Below are 20480 nucleotides of genomic sequence, written 5' to 3'. Positions count from 1 at the left end.
CATGACTTACTGCTGTATGAAGAAAAGCAAAATAATATGACATGAATTTGTTTCTGGACTAGAGGTTGTTTTTAGTTCTTCTTTTCCCATGAGCATAGCAAAGCTGTGAATTTGCAATGAAATTGCAGCCGCTAGGCACTGTAATACTTAATCCCACTATACCCAAATTACCACAAAAGGATAAGGAAAAATAATCAAGTGCCATAGTTGAAGCAGAGAAGTCTTAAAAACAGTACTGGAATAATGCTTTACTGTCAAATCCTGCTTTACAATCAAACATGAACTTCACAATTAATTACAATGTATCATAATTCAATTTCCTAATTACCAAGACTTTGTGTGTTCTCATCCCTTTGTTGCATTTGAAGAGAAATACTGAATTGATTAATTTTGTTGAATTCTGTATTGTAATCTTTTGTATACATTTTTTGTTTGTTGGAGGAAAAAGGCAAATTACACCAGTGTGTTAGAATTCCATACATATTTGTCTACTGTGAATTGATTGTAATGGAGCCTTTTAGCCAGCTGTGGTTTTTTCTGCACTATATTCACACCAATAGTGAATGAAAATGCCATCTTTTCTCCCGTTCTGTTCCTTATGACTTTCCAAAGACCATTAACTGAATGTTCAGTTAACACTAGACAAATAACATCATTATGCAAGAGGATTGTCAATTCAAGCTGAAAGTTCTGTACCAGTGAACAAGTTATTTAAAAAAAAAATATAATCAATTTTAAGAGCTGATTTCAAACCTATTGTTGAATGAAATTTTGCTTTCTCACTAATGATTGATGGTCCTACAGTAAACTGCTATGTTTCCATGATTCACCCTGACGTAATCCAACCTTTGAATATTTATGCATATGTAGAAGTGGCTTCTCCAGGGAAAATTATTTTGACTGATCCTTTTTATCCTTCTAAACAGTATTAAGCAGATGTGTGTAAGTCACAAAAGCAAAGTCACAGAGGGAGTGTAAAATCTGCAAGATTGCAATAAAATCTGTTCGATCAGTAGGGTATTATAATTTTAGGCTGTTCTTCTATGAATTTTGAAATTCACTTGAGAAGTTAACTATGGAAGTATACAAAACATTCACAAAAATCAAAGAATACTATTTTAGCAATATTTCTGTACAGTTGAACATTCTGTAAATGTTACCACAGGTGTTTGTGGCTTTTTTATAAATATGAAGTGTGTAAAATTAATATAATTGATTAAGACTTTGCCAAGTCTTTTTAGAAAATATTTGAGCTTGATTAGAAATATATATTTTCATATTTGTAAAAGGGACTAAGTAAAGCTGTTTTGTTATAGCTCCCATGTCTTTGAAAAGAATATTACAAAATTACATTTGCCTTTATTATCCATATAGTCTTGAGTGTTGCAGATAAAAATATTTAGTAAATTCCTTTTACTTAAGAATTACAGGCCCAGTGTTTGGAGATGGGATTTTTGATAATACATGCATATTATTTTACTGATTAATGTTGGATACCCTGTTATCAATTAAGTTTTAATCAAATTTTGATGTACCCAGCAAGATGGCAGTTTTGGTCTTGTTTTTTTCATTTGTAAATACAAAACTTAATTATGTAAGGCATCTCATGTTTTACATTACTTTAGAATGTAAAGTTTGATTTCATTTCTGAAAACGTAGGTAAATAATGTTAGTTGATTTTCTAATGCACAGAAAATTCTGAATGTTTGCTGTAAATGACAATCAATGTTTGTTTTCTTTAATTCTAAAAAATAAAATATATAAAATAAAATCATTTCTGTTATGTACTTATTTTAATTCTGGCTCTACTATAATATCATCTATCCATGTATTTTCGAACTGCTTTATCCAATTCAGGGTCGCACGACTGCTGGCACCTACAGTATCGTGCAAGGTGGGACATGGCACACAGTGACACAACACAGACATGCACATGCTCACACACCAGGGCAGATTTTCCCAGAAGCCAATTAACCTACAAGTATGTCTTTGGACTGTAGGAGGAAACTGGAGCACCTGGAAGAAACCCATTAGGACATGGGGAGAACATACAAACTCCTTGTAGATAGCTCCCCAGAAATCAAACTCAGGGCCCCAGTGCTATCTGAGGCAATAAACTGTGCATACTGTATAATTTAATATTTAATCCAAATTTTAAAAAATGGAACTATCAAAATGACAACCTATCAATTTCCTTTTCTACATTTAAATACTGGGGTGGTGGGGGGGGGGGTATAAACACATTTTACCACAGCCATTTTAAAGCACGTATGATAACCAATTCTTAAATGGCATTGTAATATCTTTGATTTTCCGGTGAAGTTATATAAACCAAAAGTTATATAATATGCAGAGTGAAGTAATATATACAGAAATAGAAAACAAGCTTCTATAGACTTAAAGAATCACTGTGGGATCAGAGATCACATCATCGCCATTGGCACAGTCAAAGGAAGCTTCCAACCTTTGATTTCCTGTTTCATCCAATACAGGGTTCATGGGAGAACTGGTGTCTATTTTGGCAAGCAATGGGTGAAAGGTGGGTTACACCCTGTATGGCAGTTCATGTCAAAGACAGACATGCACATACAGACACAGGCATACACACCAGGGTCAATTTTCCAAGAAGACAATTAACCTGCCAGTATGTCTTTGGACTGTGGGAGGAAACCAGAGTACCTGGAGGAAACCCAGGTGAACACGGGGAGAACATACAAGCTCCACACAGATAGCACCTCAAGTCTGGAAGCAGATTTCCTTTCTCAGGAAACAAACGTAGAAGGGTAGGCCTGGCCTAGAAGGACAGTCCCATTGATACAGAATGGAAGAATACAGTTTTTGCTCTGAAGTACATTGCTACTGTAACTTCCTAGCCCCACCAAGAATAAAGGAAGGCAGAGAAACAGACAAAGGAAAAGAAATACAGAACAGAGTCAAGACTTAAACAGGCCCAGAAAAACTGTTAGTGACCTCACAGGATACATCGCCACTCCAATACCGGAAATTATTTAAGAATTAAAAAAAACATGCTTAAACATTACTTTAGTCAAATATTTGATTATTAAAAATATTTGTAATCAAAATAAAATATGTTTCATCAATTTTAAAAACCTATTAAACATCAATTATAAAACTTGGTTTCATCATTATTTTATTTAGTAATATAAATAATTTCAATTTTCGAATCTGTTGCAGCACAACAATTAAATAACTCCTGTCAAAAGTTTGGAACCTCTTAAGTTGGGCATTAAACTGCTTTATAGCAGTAAAACATACTTATTATAATAATGGCTTCATACTCAGAGCATCTCTCTTTATCTTAATTCTAATCAAGCTCAGTGCCACATCCATTATTGTGAACAATAATAATCTTCTTGCTCAGGTGGAAAGTGTACTTAGCATTTCTGGTACTGTTTTTGGTTAATTTAGTTCTTATCTCCTTAAGGGCTGATGACAGAATTGAGTTTGTAATAATGAAAGAGAAAGACTTGACTGAACTGATCGGTCTTCCTTGTTTAAAAGTAGTAAATTACATCTGAAAAAATGTGATAAAGCTGAGAATGACAGGCATGTCTAGCAGCACTGAATTTGGCACACTGCAGGAAACCAAATGAAATAAAAAAAATAGTGCTTCTGGAGTCAATCTACCAGAGAGGAATCATAGCTGCTTCCTAGCAAGCTGATGTAGCATATTCAGAAATTCAGTGGTCATAATGAGCTTTATACAGTATGGAGAAGAAAAGTTGATGGGTTAAAATAAAGCACCGTTTTACAGTTTGCATTGCTATGGGAGAACTCCATGTATTCCTAAGAGAATGCAGAGTGCAGGGTGTGATGCTTTAGAAAACCGTGTTTCCAGTAAGGAAATATGGATGCCAAATAAGGAGGAATTGGTGTAGTTGCTTGGACTGTAACCAAAGCCGATGTCCAACATTTCTGTAACTGAAAACAGTAATCAGTGCTATGGTTTGAATACCTGGAGACTTGAGTTGTATGGATTCTGAATTGAAGAGATGGGAGACAAAAGCACCCTGTAAAGTGATGCTCACAGTGTAATGGAATGACTGAAAAAGTGATGCAACCAAATTTGGGTTGTGGTAAGACATGGAAAGAATTGATATTGATATAGAGGACCAGAACTTTCTATACTGAGAACTCATAGATTTAAAAGTACTGAGTTAAAGTGGATTGTCCCAGTGAGGGGGGGCTTTAATTAGTATAGAAGTGTTCAAAATAAAAGTGTTCAAACCTGGCAGATTTCTCCAGTATGATCAATGAAACACAAACATGAGGACACAAAAACTATGCACTTAAAACTGAGACCAAGAGACACTTATTTACATAAAGGGTTATGGGAATATGAAGTAAGCTACCTGTACACAGTCACATTATTGAAATAAATTCTTTCAAGAAACAACTGGATGAGATCCTTGGAGCAATTCACTACTAGCTACCAAACAGTAATAATATAATATTATATCACTATAACAATATGAAACAAAATGAGTATTCATTTGTTTTGTTCTTTATGAAGATTTATTGTGATAGCAGAGTAAAAAAATAAACCAAAAACATCCATGTGTTCAATCTTTTTTACACTGCATCTCCTTGGCGATTTCAGTTTAATGCTCAAAGCTCTTTTCAAAGTCGTGTAACAATATCTGAGCAATCATCTTCAAAGGCAGGGTTGATTTTCCCCAGAGTGAAAGTATTTTTTCTCAAATCTAAAAAACAAAAATCAGCGAAAATCGTACAGATGTAAAGATTATAATCTTTATTAAAATAATTTTCTGAAACTGAAATCCATTGTATAGGCTGACCACTTGAATAATGCATTTTCATTTTTTGAGTTTGTTTGTCCAAAACAAAGCACTCGTGAAATAGCAAAATCTGTCTGGCTAACATTTGTCTGTGTTTCTGTTTGTTTTTCCTGAGCAAATGTTCCCAATGCATACACATAGCAAAGGTTTCATGTTTACAATAATTAATATGTAATCAAAGCTTCTTTTTTTATACTGCAGTGGCACAAAGGAAAGCCAGCCCCCACACATCTGTTTTTGTGTTATCTTTGAGATGTATTAATTTTTCTCTTTAATAAAAGCTTTTTGTGGTTCATTAATTTCTCCTCTTTCTTTGGAAGCTGCCTCTTTTCATGGTTGGCAAAAACTTTCATTGCATTCGAAGAGCACCAGTGGAGGTGACTGGATACTGCTGGATAGTGTCACTGTTGCCTATTCTTTGGAACTTTTGCGTTTCAGTTTTACTAGATCAGGTATTAACTATTTGGTGCTGGTTGCATCTTATCACACTGATCCAGATTATACAGATCAGTACATGCTTTGCCTTGTTTATTTGTTTAAGGGTGGGTGCATCTTGCTATCATGTTCTGCCTAAGTGTTACATCAGTAACAGTGACAACTGAAGAGGTGCTCTTCCAAACCTCAGCCTTTCACCTTTACCATTGTTTTTTTTCTTTTATTTTTTCTGATTTTCTATTACAGATGTTTTGAATGCATAGCAAATTAGACCATCATGCACTAAAACATTTCTGGACATTCACGGTGTCATAAGTAGAAAATAAATATAAGCACTTTCCGAATCCAGATAAGAACCAGTTGTAATAGATTATCACAAGCTGTTTGCAATTTAGAAACACATTATATTGTGATCCTTGGGAGAGCATAACCAGCGCTGTGCTAAACTACTGAATCACTTCTGATCTAGAGAGACACAACAGAATCTTCACCTCACCTGGAAGCTTGAGTTGTTTGCAGCATCTGTTGCACTGATGTTTTTCAATGAAATTTTGGATTGTCCCATCTCCAAGGTTAGCAGGACCAAATATCATGTCTTGTTCACTATGGAAATATGATTGGTTAAATTATTTATACAGTATATATATATATTTATTTATTTATTTACAGTATATATATATATCTGACACTAATGAGCTTCTCCTCAATGTGGATATAATTTTAGAATTCTATCAATCTGCTATTCCTTTGACCAAACCACTGATGCAAAATCAAGGACAATTATTACCTTGTGTTAAAAACGTCATTAAAGATATTACTAATCTTAAAAATATCAGAATGAATGATGTCCAAGTTCAATAAAAAGCAGAAATGTAAAGTAATGTGCAAATAAATGTAGCCTTTATGACATTTGTATAGTAAAAATAGATGTACAACAAGCATTTTTATAATTAAATATTTAATATTTTATTGTTAACTTTTAGCCATGCAGTTTTTATTCAGTGTCCCAGTATGAGGGTGGCTTTTAGCTTACAGTGGTTAATCACCATCTGGGGAGTGGCATGGTATATATCATAAGGATCACCTGTGTAAAGCTTTACTTTTCCTATACGAGAAGCCATCAAGAACAGCCAAAGGGTTCAAGAGTCCACACTTACCCTTTGTCTTCTGCTTTGATCACTGAAGGGTCTGTTAAGTTTTCACCAGCACCTAAAGAAGAGATATTTTCTTAGTTTTATGCAAAGGGATATGAAGCAGTACAATAAAAACTGTACTCAAGCTTTTTTTCCCTAAATAGATATGTGATTCACAAAGGCAAGCAAAAATAAATTTGTTACTGAAACACAAACAACAAAGTGAGCAAAATTCATTAAACTGAAAAAGACAGGATAAAATAATCAGACCTAGTCTTCTGGTTTTCCAAAAAATATACTGCTTCAGCTTTTGTACATTTTTACAAATACATTTTGAAGTGTTTTCATTTTTACTTCAGAGATTTGTAAAGCATTTTGTGAAGGTGCAACATAAAATGATGTTTGATTGATTGGAGGTATCTTGTTAACTTAGATGTTTATTCAATTATAGAATTAGCTTTGGAATGGCATTTTGGAAAACTAAACATAAATAATAAATAAACATAGTAGATACAGAATCTAACCTTGTAGATCAAGAACTAAAAGCTCTCCTTTAGAATATTCATATGTCCAATGAGAGAAAGCCAAAATAGTTTCTTCCAGAAAACACATAGGAGTGATCTCTTCTCCGTTGGTACTGTTGTACTTTTTGAAGTCACCATGCAAGTTTTTCTCAATGGTTAGCCATTCTTCAGTGGAATGGCAGTAGAGCAGACATACATCCAAAACCCTATGAAACAGAAGCTCTTGTCAGTAACTGTGTACTGGTGAGCTAGTTTCACACTGGGTGTATTATGCACTGATCTGTTTTGTGGTTTAGATGCCCATTTGTAGGGGCATCTGCTTCTAAAAGCTAATTATGTGGTGAGTCAGGCATGCAGGATAGATGTACCAATGTGAACCACCAAGATTGTCTCAAATGATTACATAAACCTGTGGAATTAAATGTCTTACCTTGGGGAGTAAGGGATGGTATGGGGTTTCATTTGGTTGAATATGTACATGAGTTTTTGAGCAGCCCGTTGCTGCTGGATTTCCTAGGAAAGCAGAAATGAAAAGGTACAGTAATTTAATGTTAATGCTTTGTGCAGTGGTCATTTATATAATGAAAAGCTTATTGTGTAAAAGTTTAAACACATTAACAGGAGCTCTTTTCACTCCGAATTTTGTAACGCTCAGGTATCATTTTCTTGTGTGGATTACATTTGTATTCTGTAGTAAATGTATCCTCCCCTGCACATTATCTACAGTATCTCTAGATCTTTATAAACGTTTGCTCAGCATTCCAAGAACTTGTGTCTTAGCTTCTGCCATAAAAGCCATTTCACTGACATGAGATAATGAGGATCTTAACATACATAAATAATTCAGAAATCCACTGGAATGGGAGATTCTTTTCTCCAGAGGTTTTCTAGCAAAAAACTCTTGTCTTCATGAAAGAATTAGAAAGTCTAACAAGACTTTTTTTGTTAGATTAATGCTTGACTGGTATATTAGTAAACCAAGTTCTTACCCTCAGACACAGATGAAGGACAGTGCTGTCTTGGTATATTTTCTTCCATGTCCTGACCAACTCTGGACTAAAAGATTTCACAATATAAACAGCACCTGCCTTCAGCACGTCACCCTCTGCCCAAGTGCAGACCACTTTCATGGCCCTGCGCAGGCCACTATCCATCTGCTTACACATCAAGGGCTCAATCATAGCAACCAGGCCTTGCTTAGACCAGAAGGATACACTGTTGTTCAGACTGGTCGGTGAGCTCTCTTCCAGTCTGTATATAGTCACTTCCTCGCCAGCTATGGAAAATGGAGACATTTGTAAATAAATCAGAGGTTGCATTACCTTTGAAAAGATGCCTTTGAAAGATGGAAAGGTTTGTTAGCAAGTTAATCTTCCATCATAATAGTTAACGTGCTATTATGACAAACAAATGCACAGAGAAATTATTTTAATTACTCAGGTTTATGTCTTGCAAGTTGGATGTGACAGGCCTCCCTCTAAAAGAGGTGAACCGTGAGGCCTGAACACATCAAAACTGACAATGGTGCAAAGAATTACAGTGCAAGAAGACTTTCCTTCAGCACACCCTGGATACACACAAGTTAGCTCTTTAAAAACCCCACACCTACCAACACCATTCTCACGATTTATATCTGAAGCAAACCTAGACTGTTATTTTCTAATCATTCAGTTACCTTGTTTATTAGCTAATAATTTCCAGATACATCTGAAATGAGTCTTTTTATAACTATTAGAGGCCTCAGTGGCCTCTAGTCACAGGTCAGCTGTAAATACAGTCCAATCCTTACTAAACCTGGAATACCACATGATTGCAGTTCAAAGTATGAACAATGTGCACAAGCATAAAATTGTCAGATTGTCAGCAGAGGACTTTTTACTCACCAATGAGAGAAACTGGAGTAAATGGTATTGTTTGGGCAAGTCTCATCAAATTGTTTCTCTCAACAGCTAAAATGAGAAACATTTTTTAAAGGAAGAACAAATTTTACAAAGTGCTCGAGTAGGGCACTAAACTGTAAAATGGAAAAATCTCTAGTTTTACTGTACGCCTATAGCACATTTTCCTGTTAAATAAAAATAAATATTGTTTGTGCATATGAATCGTTAAATAAATGGAAGTAAAATACAGTATGATATTATAAATTTAAACTTATTATTTTACTACCAAAGATGGTATTCTAATATGAAAAATATTATTAATTTAATTTTAGGAAATTTAATAATGATATTCACATCATATTAGAGTGGATTTTTCTGCTTTATCCACACACTGTCTACATGTTTAAAGGTAAAATCACATACAGTACAATCTTAAAATGTCCTTTAACAAATAAATAAAAATTACTTTTTAAATTTAAATGTATTAAAATTACATTTGATTTATTTTTTTATTTACTAAACTAAATAAAAATATTTTGCAGGTTTTACAGAAGTAAAGTTACAAAACTGTTATAAATGTTGGCATTAATATTTATATAACAGAAGTAAACTGACCAATGAAAAAATTAGGTGGATTTATTTCATTAACATGTTTTTGAGAATCCCAGTATTATGGCCGCATTGCATTGATAAAGTTCACAGCTGATGCTGTAAACAGTGCTGTGGAATACTGTGGTTTCACAGGTATTCTAAGTCCTTATTACTTTACCTGAATAATGATGATTTAGATCTTCAGAGGTTTTGAATGAGGTGCCCTTTGCTGAAACACACAAAAAAAGATGATGATAATGATGACAATGATGATAATTATTCTATTACAGAGCGGCTCAGCCATTACAAATGTTTGCTCTGTTGTAAAATAATAAGTATATTATTATTATTATTATCCAACAAACCAAATGTCTGTAATGACTGAGCCACTCTGTAGTAGAATTAAAGGCTTGAAGAATTCTAACCTTTATTTTGTCACCAAGCATTTTGGATGATAGAAGGAGTCCTCTTTATTTAATACTTTTATTTCTTACATCTGTAAAGCAGATTTTCTTAAAATTAATGTATAATACTCACAACCGGCATTTATAGAATATACTGATAAAAAGAAGAGTTGGCATAATAGGAAGAAAATAATAGGAGAAAAAGGTTACATTGAACTCACCATCTGTGACACCAAAAATCTGCTCCCTAAGTAAAAACACAAATATTCAGTTAAGTATTGTCAGTCAGTATACATAATTGAATCCTTGCTTTATTGTGAGGAAGGTACACTTCCTTAAGCTTTAATTATTAATGAATTGACAAAAAACAATTTTTAGTAAATCCTTAACAGAGATAAAGACCATTAAATGCTACTGTAACAATTGCATTATATCAACAAAGATAATAATGTTTTACTTACAGTATATGAAGTTAATAAAGTTCATTTAAAACCTATAATATTACAATTATTAATTACTGAATTAAGATTGTATGAGTGATAATGCTGTATTAATCTATTCTGTACAGTGTAAATCACCTTATTTTTGCTGAGAAAGGTTACCTTACAGGATTATATGTTGTGTTGTACTCTTTATAGTATTTCATTCGTGTATTTTCTGACTAGTTTGAGAATGTAGCATGAGAGCACTGATCTGTGGTTGTAGTGTTTTTGCCAGCTGGCATAATATTTTTAACAATACTTAGAGACACCCATATTAGACACTGTCTACTTAATAAACTTAATTCATTCATAACCACACAGATTTCACCTCTTGGCTAGAAAAAAAAACATTGTTTCTGTTTTGTTTGTTCATTTATTTACCAAACTATTGTTAAAAGTGCACATAATGTACTATGTGATGAAAATTTAACTTAAATTAAATTGCACATCCCCAGACACATGGTCATGTACTGGTTGAATTCCTCTTTTCATAACGAAAACAACATTCTTTATTTATCCTTACAAAAACATAATAATTCAGTAGGTCAGGTCATTGACAGCATGTACTGAAATCTAGTAGAATTGATAAAATTAATAGAATTGTATAAGCTATATTGATACTCGTCTGTTTCACAAGCATTTAACAAAACATATTTAATGGAATTTGCTATGAGAAATGTCTTCCATTCATAAAATGCACCTCAATATACTCTACTGAAATATTCATATATAAACAAAAGAGGTGTATTGCAATGTAATATGCACAGAAACCTGAAAGTAAAATAAGTATGCCTGTACTTTGGTTTACTGTAGGTCATTATTATAACTTTCAACAAACAACCAACATTAATGACGGTATAAAAAGTTCTGGGGAGAATTCACCCCACTTTAGAATCAATCCCAGGACCCAACAGCTGCAAGGTAGCAGTAGTACAGTTCTTGCATCTCTTCCTATCAAGAGCATACAGAGCTAATTTTAGGAAACATACAGAAAGACAATACATACGAAGATCTACGGCTCGGAGTTTTTTTCCTGCTGTTCCAAGCAGAGGTACTGGTCTGCTCCTGGACATGAAAACAATATTCTGTATTCATTTTTATCAATTTTTAAATCTAAAGACTATATTTTCAACAGCTATTAGTTCAAAAACTTGTTTTTCAATAGGTTTTGATTATAGATACAAAAAAGGTTAAAAAAACATTGGAAGAGGACATTTTCCATGCACATGTGACTTTGGAAACTTTTGTCAAATTTACCTGATAATGAAATCCTGAGTGTTCGATGGATTGCACTAAGTTTAACGTGCTTTCATGATGCCGAAGCCTGTGCGCCACAAAACTCATTTGGTCAAAACCTAAAAAAGGTTCCAAATACAGTAATTGACAAGAAGGTAATTACTTCATTTAACCTATGTAAAAACAATGATCTCTTGGAATGTAGTGCATAAAAATCTCTCTGTCAAAAGGCTGAACTCAGCTTTTGGAATCACTGTACATAACAATATCAGAATGTGAAAACCTGACAGGACAGTAGTTTAAAAAAGTTGAGTTGTTTATATACTGAGAACTCAGATGATTACACTTTTAAATGCCTAAAAAGGACTGTACATTAAGTGAGTTACCATCACTCAATGGAAAGATATAAAATACCATGTAGCCAAAATAACTTCAGAAATAGAAGTATTCAATAAAAGTAGACAATTTGTACATTACAAAATGCAAACCACAATCCAAGATTGTTACCATGCAAGCGATAGACCTCCCGTGGAATTCATTTCAACATTGTTTCAAAAGAAACTCCAAGGAGACATATTTAAGAAGCCGAAATGAGTGAGAGTTGCGGTTCACAGACGTTTTCTAAAATAGATGTACTAGGATAAATGGATAAACCTGAGAGCTGAGTAAGATGGTATCCTCATGAGAGAAGTATGCAGTAAAACCACTGCAGGAAACAATTTCTTTTGCATTTGCTCTTATGAAGGTGAATACATTTTCATATAAATTAATAATTCAAGACAAACTGCCTAGTTCACCCCATTTTGATTACACATACTTACACATACAAGCTATATTATGAATTTAGGTTAGCTACACATTTTTTATACACATATACTTCTAAATTAATTTCATACAATTCCTAAATTCTGGTGTGCTATCATCCCAGTAAACATCACTTCACATTTAATACATACTCAGCTGATTGAAGCTGGTTATATTTGACCAGTCTCTTTTTAGATTTTGTTCTATCTGGAGATTCTCATCCTTCGGCAGTGCAGATTCAGAATTCATGCAAGGGATAGGTGAGCATCCATGTACTGTTATCACCTGGAGATTAAATAAATAAAATAAATTGCTTACATTTATATAGTGTTTTTCTGGACACTCCACTCAAAGCACTTTACAGGTAATGGGGACTCCCCTCCACCACCACCAATGTGCAGCCCCACCTGGATGATGCGACGGCAGCCATAGTGCGTCAGAGCGCTCCCCACACATCAGCTCTCAGTGGGGAGGAGAACAGAGTGATGAAGCCAATTCATAGATGGGGATTATTAGGAGGCCATGATTGGTTAGGGCCAATGGGAAATTTGGCCAGGACACAGGGGATATACCCCTACTCTTTTCAAGAAACAACCTGGGATATTTGATGACCACAGAAAGTCAGGACCTCGGTTTTACGTCTCATCCAAAGGACGGCGCCTTTTTACATTATAGTGTCCCCATCACTACACTGGGGCATTAGAACCCACACACAGACCGCAGGGTGAGCGCCCCCTGCTGGCCCCACTAACACCTCTTTCAGCAGCTATCTTAGCTTTCCCAGGAGGCCTCCTATCCAGATACTGACCAGGCTCACATCTACTTAGCTTCAGTGGGCGGCCAGTTGTGAGCTGCAGGATGATACAGCTGCTGGCAACAGACAGGCTATTGCTGTTATTAAGCTACATTTCTTGCCACATGACTTAGTATTTTGACAACAGTTTTATTAATTTAATATTTGGTAATAAATGTACTTAATATTTGTACAGTGTATCATACCTAGCAGCTTATTTTCAGGAAATTTCAAACTGTTGTTTACGTTTTAAGAGAATATTTTTTTAACTGAATGAGAATTCAGTTTATTATTATTTTATTTCAACTGGGAAAAAGCTCAAACAAACAAGACAACATGTGTGATTATCCCTGTAGGAGACAACCAATGTGTCCATTTACTATAGATTAGACCACGGAAAAATATGGGCCCAAAAAGTTCAAATAATACTGATCTGTATGTCAGGAACAGTTCTTTCCGGGCCCTATGCAGACGACACGATCCGGAAGGTGAAGAAACAATAGGGAAAAATATCATGCAGATGCGGGTCAGGAGACAGGGGGGCGTGTCCGAGGTGAGCAGGTGTCCAGGGGAAGTGAGTCCGGGGTGAACAATCCAAGCATAAATCCAAAAGTAAAATCCAATACGGGAGGCAGAGTCCAAGACCAGGGGATCCATCCAAAGTAATTAAAAACCAGAACCGGGTCGGGACTGGCGGAACAAGGAATCAGGAACAGGAAACTAAAACCATAACGGAGCCAGACGCGGCAGGACCCCGGGCTCTCACAAAACGGGATTCAATGAGAAGCGCCGGGCAAACGCCTGCGTCTGGCTTTAAAGGTGGAACTAAAGAGGGGCTGGAATAAGGAACAGGTGTGGGGAATGGGACAGAACGAGGAAGGGCTGGAACGCTCTTAAGAGGAGGAGTAACGATCGTGACACTGTACTGATACTGCTGTCTTAGCTATTCCATGACTTAATAAATGTCAACATCCTTTCTCTCAAAGATTGTGTTCCCACACAAAACCACCTGTTTTCTCAAAAGGAGGCACAAGAAAGTGTGTATTTATGTACAACTGAGGCACAAAAAAAATCTTACATCAAATGGATTTTATCAACTATTTTAAAAATGTACTGTCTTTACAGCAGATTAATATCAAAAGTACAATTTAAAGAATCTCAAGAATGAGATTCCAAATGAAAATCAAAGTATTAAAAGTTTAGCATTGGGTAAGACTTCCTCAGCAGCACTGACACAAAGGACTGAGCAACCTCTGAATGGACTGTGGACTATTACACCACCCTTCTTGTATTTCTACAAACAGCTGGCAAAGATTGGCTGATGGCAATTGTTTTCTATTGCTGCCATTGGAGACTTGGTCCCACAGTTAATCAATTGAACTCAGGTCTGAAGTAAAAGCTTGATACGGTAAGATCTTGACATGGTCTAAAAGTCTAAGATCTGAAAATTGTTTTCTAGAAGTCATGCCATTGTATTCCTAGCACTGTGAGGTCTTCTATTGTCCTTCTGGAAAACTGACACTTCTAGGTAGACGTTTAGGAATGGACGCAGAAGTGGTGCAGTAACTGGAAGAGAAACCATTTAGTGATGATTGCACGTGAATGGACCGAATTGCTGACTAATAAAAGTGAAGTGGTAAATAAGAATAAGAGACTTTTTAGGACTAATAGAGAACTTGAAATACTGACTGCCTGTCTGTTCCACTTGCTACAACTGAATGAATGAGGAAGGCTCCGAAGTGGAACCCTCCCCCAGAATTCTAATAACTCAACAATCCTTGACAGCAAGGGGCAGACAGCACACCAAATGAAAGTCAGTGGAGCTGTCCGAAGTACCCAACAGACAGTTTGAGAGTCAGTTTCCCAAAAGGCTCCTACAGAGACAGCAGGACAGAAAAAATAGAGAAAGGAAGAGACAAAACACCAGAGAAAGACTGGAGCCGAAGGATCAGTGGGCTGTACCAGACATGAAAAAGGGCAGAAATGAAATGAAAATGAAGAAGAGGAGGAGGAAGTGGAGAATGGGGGGAGAAACCAACTACAGTGGATCTGGACCTGGACCTAGGGGTGACAGCATCAGAAACAGCTGGAAGAAAAGAACAAAACATCATGGGGGTTGCTGGGATTCCTGGAGTAGAAGAGCTACTTTTCCAAGGTGGAGCAAGGTGGAAGCAGTGCCATCTCCTGTTGGAACTGCAGAGTAATGCATAGGAATGATGGTGGAAGAAATTCAGAAACAGAGACAGGAAGGTAAGACCTGTCGCTGGCAATACTATGTGCAGAATGCAAGAAAGAAGTGAAAAAGGGGTGTGAGATATTTATGCATACTGTAAGTGAGTGGAAATAGGTGAGATTTGAATTTATACTCCTTTCAGAATTCTGTACAAATCTCAATTAAAGAGACTTAGAGCGACAAAGAATGCATTAATCAAATTTCAATTCCCTTTTAAGGGTGCTATACCTGTTCATTTATTTCTGTTTTGTACCAAAAATAATTTACAAACTTACCTCTCTCAAATGCTAACATGATCTGATATGACGAGATGAACATGCTTTTCAAATGAGCACAAGTAAACCTCTGTTTGTGCCATACTTACTGGCAAAGGGAGGTTTGGAGTTGTCTCTTGGATTTTCACAGTCTTTCTCTTAAGATTCTGCATTTTTGGTACAAGCTTTGCGCATGGGTATATTTCCGAAGATTTAGACGTCTCTGAGACAAACATAAAAAATAATGATTAACTTTTGCTTCTATTTTCTGTGTGAAGATGTAAGGCATTCCTGGACCATTTAAACAGAATTATCACTAAAAATGATACAGTTCTTTTCAAAGAAATATGCACTAGCAAAATTGTGAAATTTTGGTTTTACTTTTAAATTTAAAAGGTTTACTGAGACATAAATGAAAAAACAGCACAAAGTATTAATTCATATAAAAATATATTTGCCTTCTTAACTGATTATAAATTTCTGATATTTTACTAAAACTTGCGTCGTCACAATAACATTATTTTTGTACACTTTCTCTAGCTTCTCTATCACATACCGTAATTTAGGTTTTGTAACTTTTTTTGCCCATTCAGTCCAAATTCCCTTTATAACTCCTCTAATTTTATTAGAGGAAAATATTTAAGTAAAATACATTTCATAAACTTTTAAATTTTTTCAGGATCATTACCTCTGTCTTTGATAGGGTTCAGCATCATGTTTCCTCGCTCTGCTCGTAGGCTGTGGCTTTTCCAGTTTTTCTCCACAGTGTTGCCACACACCAAAGTACAGCTCTGCTGGCTTGGAGGTGCTATCTCCATACTGACTGAGCTGCAGGCCAAGGAGTGAGAGTTCCTGACCTGATCTTTCTGGAGACTGTTTTCACTCTCATCTCTGTTGCATGTTGTAAGATGGCTCTTTCTGCCATATCTCATCTGAGGAAGCTGGAATATTCCGGGCTCATTGCCCTCACTAAAGGCCAGATTGACAAAGCCTCCTTTACTTTCTTCAGCATGAGAGTCTGACATGAGTGTTTGATCACTGACTTCTGTGGAGGTTCCTAGACTGAACGTTTTGTTTTCTTGCCAGGTATCACTATTTTGTGCAACCTGAATGTCAAGGATCCCTGTTTTTATTAGAACTTCGCCTGACTGTCTCATGGAAGAATGAAGAGTCTCAGGGATAGACTCTGACAATGAGTTGCCTGCAGATTTAATGTTTGTAAGGGAGTTATTCTTACAGCAGGAAAGCATCAATGGAACACACAACACTTTAGACTGATGGTCTTTGTGGACCTCAATCAGCATTTTGTCTCCCTCTTTTTCCTCCTTATCTATGGGATTTAGAGCTCTAACTTTGGAATTTGTTTGCTGCTCCTCATTACTGTTGCACCCCAGAGTTTGCAGAGGTTGCGGATCATGACCCAGGGTTCTTAGCAGAGAAGGTGGGGTGCTGCGGTACTTCTTCTTAATTTTATTGTTCAGGTCTTCCACTGACTGGGCATAGTTGCTCCAGCTGTGAGGAAGCTTTTCACAGGAGTGACGCCTCTTGTGTCCAAGCAGTGCTTCCTCCTCTTTCAAGCTGTCTGCAGCAGAGATGACAGACAAAGTGTCTACTGTCAAGGCAGAGAGGTCCTGAAGGTGACCCAGCTGACTATCCAAAGACTGAAGTGTTTCCTTGACGAAGTACACTTTCTCAGCAACGTCCTTCAGCTGGAGACACATCTCTTCTACTCTGAAACCAGAAACAAGAAGTAAAATCTTATATTTAAGTATAACATGATCCTAAACCAATTTAGTGGTTTGGTGCAACCAATAAAGTGATTATGATCAATACAGAACATAAAAATGAAATATTAAAAGTCATCAATATAGGCAGCATCAACAAACAAAAGATTAAGCTAAAACAAGAAGAAAGACATCAGGATTTGATCTGTGAATATCTTACTTTTCCAGTGTTGTTTTTATTCTATGGACAGTATTGCAATTAAAGTTCTCATTCTTTTCATAAAGGTACATCACAACACACTTTTCTTCAAAATCATGGAGCTTCTTCAAATCCTCGATGCTCAAGTAAAGCTCTATAAAGGAAGAGATACTGTGTTTAGATTTTTCTCATTTAGTTTTACAGTGGTAAGATAAAAGCTTTACTGTAGAATATACTGTAAAGCAGAAAACAAGGGACAAAGCAGCCTTTAACTCCTGTTAACATCATTTAGAGCTCGCTCAGAGTAATTAAGACTTAAAACATCTTGGCCAGCTTTTTCACCGGAACACCTTTGCCACTGTCCTAGACATCATCTGCAATATTATCTACTAGCAGATGGCTTTTAACAACCAGAACCTTTTCTTGTATACATTCAATTACACTCTTCTTTAATGTGATGGACATCACATTTCCGAAATCTATATCCTTCAAATCTTAGAAAAGGTTGTTAAAATGAAGTCTGATACATACAATAATTGTTTCAAAGCTCTGATAAGCAGGACTTGTGAGTACAGCTGGCTAGCATGTATTCATGCCATTCCCAGAACTTACTCAGTCCAACGTGCTTTCCATGTTCTAATTCCTTTGACTGATGTTGATAGATGGTGGAGATGCACAGAGATAAGTGACTCAGGAGGATGAAAGGTGGTGGGAGCCATGGCTTTTCATGGTAAGTCATGATGTATCGGTATCGATTGTATTTCCATAGCTTGTTGGAAATAGATTTCATTTCAAAGTACACATTGCTGTAAAGTTAATCACAACATTTAAGAAAAAACAAATATTTTGTGAATATTAAAGACAGATAATGTAATTATAATGAAAGGGTGAAGTCTGCTAAAAGCTTTTTCTTGACACCACTGAAATAAAAGCATCAACATAAACCATGCATGTGTATATAATTTAGTTGGGAAAGGAGTTTGTCTTATTACTATATTGTACTGATAATACCTCTTGGCTTCACCCTTTTCCTTCTTTTCACTTTATAAAAACAAAAAAGGGGAACAATATGCCCTCTCCCTATTTCCTCAGGTAATGTATGATTATTTACTATTCGATTATCACTGTAAAACCTATTACTTATTAAATAGTAATTATCACAAATGTATAAAATTGTACACAATAAATGGTGAAAAATAAAAGATCTTTCAAAAACGTTTCTAGTAATAAGCAAGTACCTTGAAATTATCTACTTTTAACTACAGGATAAATGGTCTTCCTCTCCTGATACAGTATACTGTATGTACAGTATATGTATACACTGTATATACTGTATCATATTAGTATCATATATACTGTATCATATACATCATATTTCTGATTAAACTTACTTGAAGAAGGCTATTAGGATGTTGACCATTATGATGTATTGAAAAAACAGGTAGACTGCTTGCAGAAATGGAGTTAGGAAAGCACCAGGAGAACATATATTGTTTTCTGCACAAGCTGTTGAAAGACAAATAAGAAAGACATTAAACAGTATAATGAAATCTGTACAAACAACCATACATAACCTAAAGGTAATATATGAAGGTTAATGGCTTGCGATAGCCTTATATTATTTACAAAATTACAGCAAACCACTAAGAATTCTGTGAATGCATCTAATGTATTTCCAACAATGCTACACCTCTACAGATTACAAAATGTATAAATTGAATAGGAGTTATATGGTGCTAGAGGCAAGAATGGACCAGAACATACAGTAATGCACTGTATAAAGGTTAACAAATGTAGAAGTACCCTACCATCAATTTCCCCTGCATAGACTTCACCAAATATCATCCAGTATGGCTGGAACACAATATCTTTAGCCAGTGTCCAGGAAGGGGGCTCATTGGGTGAGAGAATTGCTTTTCTGGATACCCCAAAGCTAAGAAGTACAATTGCCATCATTATAACAATGTAAAACATGTTGGCAGTCTGTAAAAAGAAAACATATTTATTAAACATAATATACTGTATACTTTAAATATTCACTTTTTATTATCAAGCAGATTGACACAAAGTGAAATGCTTATTAATGTCTTTTGTACCAAGCTTATTTTATGCTGAAACAACTCTTCATTCAAACTAAGACTGCATTTCTCATTTATCATCGCTTTGAGGACAAAAAGATTGTATAGCTATACATCTCAAGCAAAATAAAGTCACCATACAATTTTGATTGATCAAGTAAAATTGGATAAAAATCGATTTGGAACATAGATGGTGAATGAAGTAAATGAGTAGCATGATGCAGGAGATGGAAAGCATATCAGCAAATAAGTGACAGTTTAGCCGCAAAACCCTAGCTTACATGAGACTGGGACTCTGTGGCGGACAGTAGAAGGCACTGAAACAACCTGAAAAGAGAAGCCTGAGGTGAACTGTGCTAATATGGAAGTAGGATAGGGACCAGAAGTGAGGTATTATTTGCTGAAATCTGTTAGAACTGAATGGCTGAGGATAGATTCCAAGAGAACTTCCTAAAAAAATAAGAAATGGCAGCTACTTTTGCAGGAGAAAGCTTGGGGATGAGTTGAATTGCGGGCCATTTCTGCACGACTTGGACATCAATGGAAGGAGGTAAAGGGGCCTTTTTTGACGTAAAAGCCTGGGCCACAACTGAGACACAGGCAGCAGGGATGGAGAGAGCTATGAATGAAGAAGCCTGGACCCAGTGCAGACTGATACCACGTTAACGCACCCTGTTGGTAGAGTGAGTGTCAGTGAGAATGAAACTTGAAATGAAACAAAAAAAGACAGCCTGACGCCAAAGGTGTAGTGAGTTATAAGTCCAACCAGAAATATAGATAAAAACAGGGGGAAGAGAGGATGGAATGAGGAAATCAGTAAGGGGGGGGAGGGGGATGACTGTTCCAGAGTTGCAGGGAGGGATGATGGTGTTAGAAGAAAAGGAAAAAAA

General features: G+C 35.8%; 1 protein-coding gene across 1 annotated transcript in view; it reads right to left on the bottom strand.

Annotated features, from left to right (window-relative positions):
• Positions 1 to 4539: 4539 nt before the first annotated feature.
• trpm6 (transient receptor potential cation channel, subfamily M, member 6) overlaps positions 4540 to 20480 on the bottom strand; it is a 39816-nt gene continuing 23875 nt past the window's right edge. Inside the window, exons 22-39 of the mRNA XM_088912316.1 lie at positions 19321 to 19495; positions 18904 to 19018; positions 18125 to 18318; positions 17534 to 17666; positions 16278 to 17320; positions 15700 to 15812; positions 12462 to 12594; positions 11527 to 11624; positions 11276 to 11334; positions 10009 to 10034; positions 9562 to 9612; positions 8796 to 8861; positions 7902 to 8188; positions 7343 to 7425; positions 6913 to 7118; positions 6413 to 6464; positions 5752 to 5858; positions 4540 to 4724 (exon numbers count right to left, since the gene is read on the bottom strand). Of these exons, the coding sequence (XP_088768442.1) occupies positions 4642 to 4724; positions 5752 to 5858; positions 6413 to 6464; positions 6913 to 7118; positions 7343 to 7425; positions 7902 to 8188; positions 8796 to 8861; positions 9562 to 9612; positions 10009 to 10034; positions 11276 to 11334; positions 11527 to 11624; positions 12462 to 12594; positions 15700 to 15812; positions 16278 to 17320; positions 17534 to 17666; positions 18125 to 18318; positions 18904 to 19018; positions 19321 to 19495 (3024 nt within the window). The 3' untranslated portion in view covers positions 4540 to 4641. The remainder of the gene's footprint in view (positions 4725 to 5751; positions 5859 to 6412; positions 6465 to 6912; positions 7119 to 7342; positions 7426 to 7901; positions 8189 to 8795; positions 8862 to 9561; positions 9613 to 10008; positions 10035 to 11275; positions 11335 to 11526; positions 11625 to 12461; positions 12595 to 15699; positions 15813 to 16277; positions 17321 to 17533; positions 17667 to 18124; positions 18319 to 18903; positions 19019 to 19320; positions 19496 to 20480) is intronic.

This window comes from Atractosteus spatula, chromosome 3 (assembly GCF_055471065.1).
Source record: "Atractosteus spatula isolate fAtrSpa1 chromosome 3, fAtrSpa1.hap1, whole genome shotgun sequence".
Lineage (NCBI taxonomy): Eukaryota > Metazoa > Chordata > Actinopteri > Semionotiformes > Lepisosteidae > Atractosteus > Atractosteus spatula.
The sequence above is the reverse complement of the archived record's forward strand: the minus strand, read 5'-3'. Positions and strand labels throughout refer to the sequence as shown.